Source organism: Pteropus medius, unplaced genomic scaffold (genome assembly GCF_902729225.1).
Source record: "Pteropus medius unplaced genomic scaffold, Ma_sr-lr_union100, whole genome shotgun sequence".
NCBI classification, from domain to species: Eukaryota; Metazoa; Chordata; class Mammalia; order Chiroptera; family Pteropodidae; genus Pteropus; species Pteropus medius.
In genome coordinates, this window is record NW_024348533.1 from 487,285 (window position 1) to 500,367 (window position 13,083).

Consider the following 13,083-nt stretch of genomic DNA (forward strand, 5'->3'; position numbering starts at 1 on the left):
TTGAAGATCATTTCATGTGCTTATTGGCCATTAGTATATTTTCTTTGGAGAAATGTCTATTCAAGTCCTTTACCCATTTTAAAATCAGATTATTTTGTTGTTGTTGAGTTGTAGGAGTCTTTTATTCTGGATATTAACCTTTATCAGATATACGAATTGCAAATATTTCTCCCGTTCTACAGGTTGCCTTTACACTGTTGATCGTGTCTCTTTATGCACAGAAGTTTTAAATTTCGACATAGTTCGATTTATTTATTTTTTCCTTTATTGTCCGTGCAAGTTTTAAAGCATAAAAACAAACTTGTATTTAAATATATTAATATTTTAAATTTATTTTTCAATATAAGTTTGGAGACAGCTGGATGTATGAGACTGAAGGTCATAGGAAAGTTAAGTATGAAATTTCAGTTAAGGAGTTACCCACATATAGATAGCATTTAAAGCCATGGGTCTGGGCAAAATCACCCAAGAGAGAAGATACATGGGAACACATGGGTCTCCCTGTGGGATACAGTCATCTTAGAGTAAGATTCCATAGAAAGATACCAATAAGCTTTGACTGAGTTAAATTTGGGTAATATAAGTTGGATAATGTAAGTTTTTTTTCTATAAAAATGTTTCAAAGAGGTTATTATTTCTGATTAAAATAATATTTTAAAGAAATTATACAAAATAGTAACAAGAAAGTAAACATCTCTCTATCTAGCGTAAGAGCATACACTCTTTACCAGCATCTTATTTTAAATACAGCGAAGAGTCTTATGTGCTCAATACAGCATGATCTTAATGTGCTCTTCTGAGTTAGATGCCAAGTTGGGGTGGAAATTAGAAAATCCTGGGCAAGTATCAATCTTTTCTGCTATTGTATGATTACAATAATATACTAACAATAGCCCATGACATTGCCGAGTCCTCACAGCAGCTCTATGAGATAGATATTCTTATTGTTCTCACTTTACAGACAGAGAAACCAAAGAGATGTTAAATAATTTACTTAGTTGCTATAATTAGTATGTGGCAGGCCCAAATTAGAATTCTAGTCAGCCTGCCTCCAAGCCTATACTCTTAATTATTAATGCTACATCTCATTATCCTGAGAAATGAAGTCCAGCCCTCAGCCCTCGTTAACTGACTGCATGTGGTCTCCCGAGGTTTCACATCACCACAGTCCCATTTTTGTGTTGGTGAGTGGCCCAGGAGGGACGACGCTAATCCTGTCACCTTATTTAGGCTGACCTGCAGTCTCTTCTTTTGAACACTCTAGATTTTAACACTGTGCCAAGTTTTCATACACCCCCAAATAAAAAAAAGAAGGTAGATGACCACAGCATACTAGGACCAACAGAAGTCGTCATGTTTTTATTTCCTTTTCTCTTCAATCTAGACACTACAGTCTTTTGCTTCAATCTCAGTTCCTCCATTGTCTTGTCATTCTACTCGCCTGTACTGCAAAGCTCCAAATCCAACCATTTGTGCATACCAGTCCTACCCTGGGACACAGGAGAAAATCACACAACCATGTGAATTGGTGTCTCTCCAGATTTACATTTGCAATCAGAGCTGCTATTGACTCTCTCCCAACTCACATGTTCTGCCAACCCGTCAGTGATCCCCTTTCTCACCTTAATTCAGCAGCTTCCATTGAGAGTGAAAAGTAAAATGGTTTGGCTTATCTTAGATTTTGCAAGATGAGTAAACAAAAGGACCAGAGTAGTGGTGTGAGTGAATTGAGGGGATCACGAGGTATGAACTGGAAAGGAAGGGGAAGGACCTCAAGGTCAGAGCTGAAGGGTCGGCAGGAAAACAAAATGGCCAAGAATGAGGTTGTTATTGTGACTGAAGAGCCCTCCAGGGTGGCAGGGAAAGACTGAAGTAAAGGTAAAGGTCAAGTACCGTGAGGCTGAGGTGTATGATTACTCAGCTTCCTGAGCACAAAAGGCATCAATACCTCGGGCTGTGTTCCAGATAGCTCATAGAATGCGGACAAGCAACTGGGCACCTTTGGTAATAGCAACTGGAAGGCACAGCACAAACCTCGAAGGAGGCATTTTATAGGTGTGCAAGTGAAGGAGTCATGGTTTGGAAACATCAGCGGGAAACAAGGAAAATGCTGAGACTTTCCTGACTCCGACACTGTGCCAAGTTTTCATACACCCCCAAATAAAAAAAAGAAGGTAGATGACCACAGCATACTAGGACCAACAGAAGTCGTCATGTTTTTATTTCCTTTTCTCTTCAATCTAGGCACTACAGTCTTTTGCTTCAATCTCAGTTCCTCCATTGTCTTGTCATTCTACTCGCCTGTACTGCAAAGCTCCAAATCCAACCATTTGTGCATACCAGTCCTACCCTGGGACACAGGAGAAAATCACACAACCATGTGAACAGACCCCATCTGAGAGAAAGAAGTGGAGTGCTCAGGAAGCCAAGTCCCTGTCCAGGTGCGGGTGTGGGGACAGCAACCAGGGATAGGCTTGCAGGATGGAAAGTCATCGGTCCACAATAGAGTGGGGGTTTCAGAAGACACAGTAGCAGGGAAGGCAACAGTGGGAGGGTGCCTATGCAGGGACCAGGAGCCTAGAGGGGACTTAGATGGAGAGTATTTGACAAGAAGGAAGGTATTTGCCATGTTGGAGAAAGATCATCTCAAGGTTCTCAAAATCAGTTTTAAGACTTTTCTGTGGCAACACAGAGGCATTAGGTGACAGTTCAAATCCTTATAATATTTTACTATCCATTCAGTGGTCTGTTAAATATAACCTCAGCAGAGTTAGTTTGGCTTGGTCTAAATCAGGGTAGAGGTGACTGTGGCTCAAGTTGAGAGAAGGAGAGGTATAAAAATGCCCGGGTCTGGATGGGAGAAAATGACTTTGACCTGGGTTTCAGCGCCACAGAGCTCAGCCCCGCATGGGGCACTGGTTCAGTTGGCGCGGTCACAAAAGTAAACGTTTGTCACCTGTCTAGACAGAGCCCACTGAGAGCGAGAAGAAGTTTGCATTTTTCATGATCTTCGTATTTGCTTCCAAGACCTCGCACACTTAGGTGACACTAAATAAAAGTTTTTATTTTTAAACTTCTTATGGTTATAAAAGTAATTTATGTTATTTGTGAAACATTTGTAATGTACAAAAAACTACAGAAAAAATAAAACTAAAGTAGAAGTCATCTACAACCCCTATCCAAACATATATACTGTTAATACTTTGAGATACTTCCTTCTGGTTTTTCTTTTAAAGATAGTTTATCCATGTATGCATTCATTATTTGATTAATACTATCATATGCTGTTTGTTAATACTTGCATTATATCGCAAGCATTTTATCATGTTATTAAATATAATCCTTGAATACTGTTTTTAAAGGCTGAATAATATTCTTTCGTAAGGATACACCATTATTTATTTCACTATTTTCATACTTGTATTTTTATTGTGGTAAAAAAACACATAACTTTAAATTTTACCATCTTAACCATTTTTAAGTGTACAGTTCAGTAGTATTAAGTATATTTACATTGTTGTACACAGATCTCCAGAACTTTTTCATTTTGCAAAACTGAAATCCACTAAACACTAGTTCCCCCTCTAACTTCCCCCTGCTCCACCCTTGCTAATCATCTACTTCCTGTTTCCATAATTTCTGACTATGTTAGATACTTCAAATGAGTGAAATCATACAGTATTTGTCCTTTCATGACTGGCTTATTTTGCTTAGCATAATGTCCTTGAGGTTCATCCATGCTATGGCAAGGGACAGGATTTATTTCCTTTTTTAAGGCAGCATAATATTTCACTTCATGTATATACTACATTTTCTTTATCCATTTCTCTGTCAATAGATATCGTGGCTATCGTGACTAATGCTGTAATGAACATGGCGGGTGAAAATAGCTTTCTGAGATCCTGCTTTGAGTTATTTTTGATATATACCCAGAAGTGGGCTTGCTAGATCATATAGTAATTCTATTTTCACTTTTGTGAGGAACCTCCATACTGTTTTCCACAGTAGCTGCACACCATTTTACATTCCCACCAACAGTGCACAAAGATTCCAGTTTCTCCACATCCTTGCCAACATTTCATTTTCTGTTCTTTCGATAGCAGGCATTCTTATTAATGTGAGGTGATATCTCACTGTGGTTTTGATTTATATTTCCCTGATGATTAGTGATGTTGAGCATTGTTTCATATGTTTGCTAGCCATTTGTACATCTCCTTTGGAGAATTGTCTGTTCAAACCATTTGCCTGTTTTTAAATCAAGTTATTTGTTTTTGTTGTTGTGTTGTAGAAGTTCCTTTTACATTCTGGATATTAACCCTATGTCAGATACATAATTTGCAAATATTATCTCTCATTCCATAGGTTGGCTTTTTATTTCTTTGACACTCAAAATTTTTAAGTTTAATATCGTCTCATTCATCTATTTTTGCCTTCATTGCCAGTGCCTTTGACGTCACATCCAGGAATCATTGTTATACTCAATGTCCTTCTTCTCAAATGTTTTATAGTTTAGGCCTTACATTTAGGTCTTTAATTTTTTAGTTAATTTTTGTATATGGTGTAAGATATGGGTCTAAATTCATTCTTTTGCTTGTGAATGTCCGGTTTTTAAAAATTCATTTTGTTGAACAGACTGTATTTTCCCCATTGTGTAGTCTTGCTGAAAATCATGTAGGCCTTATATGCAAGGGTTTATTTCTGGGCTCTTTATTCTATTTCATTGGTTTCTATATCTATCTTTATGCCTGTACCACACTGTCTTGATTACTGTTACTTTGTAGCATGTTTTGAAATTGGGAAGAGTGAGGCTTCCAACTTGGTCCTTTTCTTTCGAGATTATTTTGGCTATTTGGGGTCTCCTGCAATTCCATATGAGTTTTAGGATGTTTTCTTCCTACTTCTGAAAAAATGCCATTGGGATTTTGATAGAGACTGCATTAAATCTGTAGATTAATTTGATTAGTATGAACATTTTAATGATATTCCAGTCTTCCAATCCATGAGCCTGGGAGGTCTTTCTATTTATTTGTATCTTCTTTGATTTCTTTTAGCAATGTTTTGTATTTTCAGCGTACAAGTCTTTTACCTCCTTTTTAAAGCCATACTTAGCCTTTTAAGATTGCAAATAGTTCTATAATAAACATCTATGTGCAAAAATATTTCCTATAGCTCTGATTATTTTCTAATTATAGAGTTAATAAATAAAATTTAAAAATCCAGACATTTTAAGGCTCTGGAAACACTTTGTCAGTTTGTTTTCCAGAAAAAGTAAAACAATTTACATTCCCACCAGATGAATATGAGAGTGCATTTCATCATAATCTCATCATTGAATACTGTCATTTTGCAATCTTTGCTAATGGGTTAGTTGAAAAATGACATCATGTTGTCACTTCAGTTAGTAGTCTTTTGATTACCTGTGAAGCAGAACACTCATTTTGTATGTTTATTGACTAATGTTTTCTTGTTTGAAAACTAATAATTACTTTTGCCCCTTTTACTATAATAATGATAATAATACATTTATTCATTTTTTACACAGATATTTATTTGGCATCTACTAGTGCCAGGCATTATTCTAACTGCTGTAGGGATACAGAAGTGCCTCTTACTGAATGTAAGCTCCATAAGAAAAGAGAAGGACAGTAAACAAAATGAAGAAGTAAAGTAGGATGGCAGAGGGTGATAGGAACTATGGAGAAAAATGAAGCAGGGATGGGTAATGTTAGGACAGAGAGAGAACAGGACATAATTTAAAACAGGGGTCAGGTAAGGATTTATCAAGCAGGTGATATTTGAGCAAAGACATAAAGGAAGTAAGGGAGGGAAGAGCATTCCCACGAAGAGGAAACGTGCAGAAGTATGGCTAGTGTGTTCAAAGAAGACTAAAGTTTGGGTAGCTCAAATGAGGAAAGCAATGGAGACGGTAATAAGAGGTGAAGTCAGAGAGCTACTGGTGGGGGCACTTAGAGCAGGGCTGTGGAAGTGAGGGGAGCATTCCACCCATTCAGGATCATTTCATGTCTCTATGCAAGCCTTGATAAAATGGAGTAATTTCTTCACTTAGGTTTTATACATTTCTTATGATGATTATTTCTAGGTATTTCACGTTTTTATGACTATTATGAATGGAAACTGATTTTTTTTTTCCAGTATATTTTCTAGCTGGTTACTTCTAGTACATAAAAAGTGGCTGATTTATGGACACTTCTTAAATGTCTCCACTTAAACTGAACTTCTCGAGTGTAAGAATCTTTGGTTAACTCTCTTGGATTTTAAAAATAGAGTACCATTATATGCTCCTCATAATATTGATAATTTTTTATATTTTCTAACAATTTAACTTATCTATATTTTATACTGTGATTTATAGTCACTAAAACCCACCCTAAATGCTGAAAAGGTACTGAAACATGTATCCATAAAATTCCTGTTAATGGAGGCCTCTAGTGTGTCACACTAACGTGCACTGTAATATTGGTTGTAAGTCTGAAGTTGTTATTCATCAGCAATTTCATGAACTTACTTTGTAGATTTAATTTTTAAAAGTATTTTTTAAAAATCAGGAATATATCTTAAATTTAACCAAATATTATTTTGGCACGTATCAATCGAGCTGGTCTTTGAACTACCAAAGAGATAATTGTTCGGGTACTTGTTGCCTTTTTCTAAACAGATTTTAAAAAGTCATCTCTTACTATCATAAACTATAAAGCACCCATACAAACGGTAATGAAAGGTAATTATTACATCCTTACTTTTTTTATATTTAGGAAAAGCTTTAAGAGCATTTTATATTTATGTGTTTAAAATTCAAACGTCTTTGTATCAAACATAACATTTTCACCAAGCTAAAGTTACAAAGTATCTGAAGTAAAATGAATATTTATTAAATGCCTGTTACATGCAAGAAAGCACTATGCTAAGCAGCACTACTGAGGATGAATGCTAAGCAAGCAGTACTACTGAGGGTTAGGTGCCTGGTAGGTACTAGACCTATGGGTTGGAGAGAGAATCACTTGGTAAGTTACATAAATGTCTAACTACTATGCTGTACACCTGAAACTAATATAATATTGAATGTCAACTGTAATTGGCGTTGGTTATTTTGAGGAGATGATGCCACCAAGCAATATATTAAAAACCAGCAGCTACCTGTTTCTGTGAGCACTCCATAGCACGCTCGCTGCCCCAAGTTTCCACGAGTATCTTCTTGCTATGTTATCACATCAGCCTGCCTAAAACATGGTGAGACGTAGAGCTGGCATTTATTTTCTGAGCTTATGGTAATACGTTATCTCGTTAGTGGTTTTTATCTTTTAAGCTCATTCATGGAACTGAGGTTCCGCTATTGCCGACCATATGCATCCTTGGTAGGAGAGGATACAGCTGCATACTGTGCTTGGGAAGGTGAGTATTAATGGAAAGAATTGTTTTAAAAGTCTCTCTAGATCGTTGGCTTAGACAGCCTTCTTCCTGGGTGCTGACACCTCTTGGATGTCGGGCACACAAACCATTTCTAGCAATCTAGCTGCTTTGTGGTTTTCCTGATTCTCTGTTTACCAGCAAAATATCTCTCAAGCTAGTCTCAGGAAACAGAAGACTTAGTCATGTGTTCCAGAAGAGCACAACAAAGGTGAACCATTCAATTGGCTAGCTGTGAGCTGTAGCTGTTGACATCATAGCTAGGAATGGCCCTTGGTTCCCTTCTTAAAGGCCAACAGGCCATTTGAACCAGGCTACTTGATAACTTGCAAAATGCTAGCATCTCCCATTGATTCCTTTCAAAGGAGTGTATAAGATTTTCTGGCTAGGAATGCTGCATATAATCATTTGGTTACAGCAGTATGTGAGTTCACTTCAAAAATGACTAGAATTTTGAATGTGCTGGTTCATTTATATACACATACACACACATGCACTGTTGTCACCTAATAGTTGTGTTAATACAATGCCTTTCTTTTTATTTGGATAGCAATTGTATGTTTGGAAAATGAGTGTTAATCTTGATGTGGATTTACCAGTCCTTAACCAACACATTTTCAAAAAATCTCACAAACCCATTCCAAAGACTTAATTAGTAAGAAGGACTCTCTAGAAATGCTTTATTTTCAAAAATAAGGAGATTATCTGGAAGAATGCTCCAGAATTTGCTATATGACAAACATTTCTCAACAGCAAGGTCCATTAATTGTTACAGTCGGTCCATTTCCTCAGGAAAGGCTTTGGTTTCTTCAGTCCTATGTATCTGTTTTTCAGTTCACCAAATGGGGTGGAAATTTGATCAGAATGAAGTTATTAGAACTTTGGGATTTTCTTCATTGTCCATTGAATCTCTTGTTTTTCTCCCAAATCTGAACCTGAAAGTAAGATAGGTGCTAAAGAGAATTAAATATTCAAGATTCTCTTCCTCAAAATGCCAAACTGACACTGAAAAACATTTTTCCAGTCAATGAATAAGTAATTATTTTACCTTTAACAAGAACTTCGGAAATCTAGAATTGGTGTTTAATGTTTTAGAATATTTGGAGCCACTTTCTTAATTAAACGTGAACAAAACCCAGAATTTACACTCTTTTATAGTTTCCCTGAGGAAAAGATAGAGTGGAAAGAATGAAGTTCTTAGCAAATTAAAGTTGATACTGGAGTAGTTATATGATTAGAAGAAAACAGTTTATCAAAAATGGGCACTTTGTATTTCTCTTAAGGATCAGAATCCATTCATGTGCAGACTTATTTTTATTATGGCCGGGCACTAAAATCACATTACCTTACATAACCTTACAATGGCCATAGGAACTATCCCCATATGACGGATAGGAATACTGAAGTTTAGTGAAAATTAAGTTTTGCCCGGAAAATTAAATTAGCCCAGGTTTATGCAGATTTGGGATTTGAAGCTAGGCAGTTTCCTTCTAGAATCTAAACTTCTCCTATCCTACCGCTTATCTTTTAAATGTTTGCCAATCTGTGAAATCATAGAAAGATATTCAGTTTTTGTACCCGTTCCCAAAAGAGAGCTCTTAAATTCTTTATAATTTCCTGAATGATATGGGTAAAGGAACATTTTGTCTTTTGTTCTGATGAAGCAAATTTCGGCTGTCCCCCACCCCCACCCCAAGATAACAGGATGGGGGCTGGTTGTCAAGCCTTGAATTGAAGCCTGGAACTTTCACCCCACCCCTCAACTTCCGTGGAGGGAGAGAAGGTGGAGATTAAATTAATGATCGACCACACCTATGTGACGAAACCTCCAAAAAACCCCCTAAACGGTGGGGTTTGGAGAGCTTCTGAATCAGCAAACACATCCATGTGCTGGGATGGTGGCACTTCCCATCTCCACAGGGATAGAAGCTCCTGCACTCTGGACCCTTCTGGACTTCACTCCATGTGACTCTTTATCTGTCTGTTCATTTACATCTTTTATGATAAACTAGTAAGCAAAGTGTTTTCTTGAGTTTCGTGAGTCGTTCTAAAATTACCAAACTTCATGCAGGAGGAGGGTTTTAGAAACACCTGACTTCATAGCCAAGTTGGACAGAAGAGTGGATCACCTAGGGACCTGATATTTGCGATTGGCACCTGAAGTGAGGGCGGTCTTGGGAGACTGAGCCTTAAACCTGTGGAATCTGATGCAGACAAACTCCAGGTAGTCAGTGTTAGAACTGATTATATTATAAGACACCCAGTTGGTGTCAGAAGTGATTGATTGATACCACAAGGAAAAACCCCCGCACAATCTCATAGGCCAAAAGAATATTACCGAATTGTTTATTTTATATATTTCTATTAATGTGAATGAGCATTTTTCTTTCATATATAATCTGCCACTGAATTTTTTTCTGTAAACTGCTTGTTTATGACCTTTGCCAGTTTTCCTACTAAGTCGTTCGTCTTTTTTCCGCTGATAACTAAGAGCTTTTTGTGTATTGGGTGTGACAGCCCTTTGTCAGTATGGTGTGTTGCAAATATTTTTCCCCTGCTTGTTGACCTTTGTCTTTGCTTACGGTGCTTTTTCTTGCTGTGCCAATAATTTCTAAGATTACATAATCAGATATACCAATCTTTTCCTTTATGGCCCTTTGTTTTTTATATCGTGCTTCTCTAAAGTTGTAAAAATATTTATATTTTTTTCTGATACGTTTTTGATTTTACATTTTAAGGCTTCAATTTTTAATCTTTCGGGAATTTATCTGGATGTATTTTGAAGCAGGATTCGAGTTTTTATTTATCCAAAATAGCTAGCTGAATGTTCTAACATCTTTTACTGAGTAATCTAACGTTTCCCTACTGATTTTGAATTGCTACTTTTTTATCATATACTGAATCCTCACCATTTTCTTGAGTTTAATTCTGAACTCTCTTCCAGTGATGTCTAGTCCTGTGACATCAGCACACTGTTAGTAACCATTGCTTACTTTATTACCTATATTAATGACTCTATGGAGAAACTTCCTGGCCATCCTTGCAAATTTATTCTTTCTGAGGAATTTTAGTATTATTTTTTAAAGTTCCACTTACCATTTCACTTTTTGCATCTGCTCTAAGGTCTCTGGTAGGGTCATTCCAAAACTTTCAGGGAAAAACAGGGTGACGATTCCGATCAGGACTGTCAGGCTGCCCATGAGGATGTAAGGCAGGACTCTGTTGTAAGCACCTGCAGGGCACAGGACATATGACATCATTTAGATACAGGGATTCCCCGGCTGCTCTCAAGAATCACTGTGTAAAGGTGGCAAACAGAATTTGAGAGCAGTTTTGAATCTGAACATTTTCAGAAGTTAAAAAGTATGCAAAACACAGTTTCTTTCTGGCAGACGCCACTGCCTCTGCATTCCCTTAATCATTTACCTACTTGATTTTGCATTATCAGGAGGTCCTTCATGTCAACTAGCATTCTCCAAGCTACTGCTTAATTACATGTGACAGATGTTCCTTTGATAGAAACCTTTGCCTAGCAAAGTTCTCCCCTGAAGGGGGAGGTAATTAGAGATGAGAGTAAGGGGACACCAAGAAGAGAGAGGCTGACCAGGATGTTGCAGTGACATTATGGCTGGTTTGACCTTTGTTTTTGCCCAAACCAACAGGCCGCAGTGAAAGGAGGCTAGTTCCACAGAGTCGCGAGACTCTAAAAAAGTCTAAATAATATGTTCGATCTAATTTAAATCAATAAATGTCAGGCACTGTGAAAACACAGTGCTTTGGTTTCTCTTTGCAGCATTTATAAATCTTGGTTTTATATGTAATTGGAAGAACCACCCCACCTCTCCTTTATATAGCATCACTCAGGAGAATAATGGATCCTCACTTTGCTTCTCTTCTGCATATGACAGGAACAACACATCCAAGAATTTTATTCGACAAAAAACACATTAATCCTGAAGCTTCTCTGAGGCCTCTGTGTCACTAACAGGAGTAGCAAGTGTGAAATATAAAGCTCTGTCTTGGACTCTTCCTTTTTTTTTTTTTTATGTACCAGTGGACCCCCACTAAACCATATGAGCATGGTTTGAAAGTATAGGGAAGAAAAGAGGGGAAACAACACCATTCTGTACAATAATGTGCTTTCTCAGGCTTTGTTCAGGGCAGCTGTGAAGAGCAGGTTTAAGATAGGATCATGTTTCTCTTCTCTGTAAGAGATGAATGTACCTTTTCTGAGAATTCATATGTGTGTGTGTGTGTGTGTGTGTGTGCATGTGTGTGTTTGGACCACTAGGTAACCAGTGGATGACCAGGAAGAATGAGGCGGTATGTCTACATCACTCATCAGTAGAGTCCGTAATGAAGATCAGGCTTGAAGCACCAGATCCTGCATCCAGTGAACATCCCACTAACGCCCCTCTGGAGTGTTAGTCCAGACTGGTAAATTTGATTTAAAAACTAAAATTTCCTGCATTACAAAAAAATCTCATAAAGTCAAAATGTAAATGATAAACTAGGAAAAATGTTTACAACACGTACAGAAAGCTAATTTCTTTAGATTATAAAGACCTCTCATGAAGTAAAAATAAAAAATTGAATAAACCATCAGAAAGATGGGAACAAGACATGAAAAGTCAGGTCACTGAAAAATAAAGAGTGTCAATAAATACATGAAAAATGCTCAACCTCATTCATAATTAAAGAAATGGAGATGAAAGCAACAATTATATCCATTTTTCACATAACAGATTATCAATGATTAAAAAATTGAAAAATCCTCATAGTTGGTATTGAATCGTAAATTGGTACAAGATTTAGAGGTCAGTTTAGCAATATCTATGAAATTTTTTGGTTGCCCCTTCAATCCATGAATTCAAATATATATAATCAAACAAATGAAGGGTGTAAGGGCATAGAGAAAATGTTCACTGTAGTATTATTTGTAATAACAAAAATCTGAACATGTCTAAATGTCCATCCATTGAGCCTAGTTAAATAAATTAAGTATATACATACATTGGAAGACTAGATATTGACTAAAAAGGAGGTAAAAGAGCTATGTATACACCAATAAAGATATTCTAATTCAATGTTAAGTTTAAAAAGTTGTGAAACAATATATATAATTTTGTTTGTGTATTTTTAAAATATATATACACATATATATGTTGTGCAAAACAAAATATCTGAAGGGCTACTCACCAAAATGTTAATATTAGTTACTATTAGGGCCATGATTTGAGGAGCTGAGGGGGAAGAGGTGAACTTGTACTTTTTCTAGTACTTTCTATGCTGTTTGAGTTTTTCACCATGAAAACCCATTACTTTTATATTTAAATTGATAAGATGCTTCTCACCGAGGTACACAAAGTAGGGAGCGATGATGCTGCCCACTCTGGAGGCCATGGATGTGATCCCCACGGCCATGTTCCTGACCAGGGTTGGGTAGAGCTCTGCAGTGAAGACATACAGCATGGAGAAAGCAGAAGTGACTCCAAATTTTCCTAACATCACCAGACCAATGGACAAGAAGTTGTAATCTGGAAAAGAGACACAGTGTAAACAGAAGTGTGATATATTTTAGGAGTGATATATTCTTAACTCAGTTGCTTTTATTGTCTTTGCTTATGTGAAAATGTTTTTATAATGTAAAGTTATTCC

General features: G+C 36.8%; 1 protein-coding gene across 3 annotated transcripts in view; it reads right to left on the reverse strand.

The window, feature by feature from the left end:
* Positions 1-8,073: 8,073 nt before the first annotated feature.
* The window catches only part of SLC22A4 (solute carrier family 22 member 4), a 39,089-nt gene continuing 34,079 nt past the window's right edge, over positions 8,074-13,083 (reverse strand). For 2 of the 3 annotated variants that reach the window (XM_039879958.1, XM_039879960.1), the window contains 3 exons: positions 12,780-12,962; positions 10,522-10,657; positions 8,074-8,378 (listed from right to left, as the gene is read on the reverse strand). In XM_039879958.1, coding sequence (XP_039735892.1) covers positions 8,285-8,378; positions 10,522-10,657; positions 12,780-12,962 — 413 coding nt within the window. In that variant the 3' untranslated portion in view covers positions 8,074-8,284. The remainder of the gene's footprint in view (positions 8,379-10,521; positions 10,658-12,779; positions 12,963-13,083) is intronic. The other variant, XM_039879959.1, reaches the window with a different exon arrangement.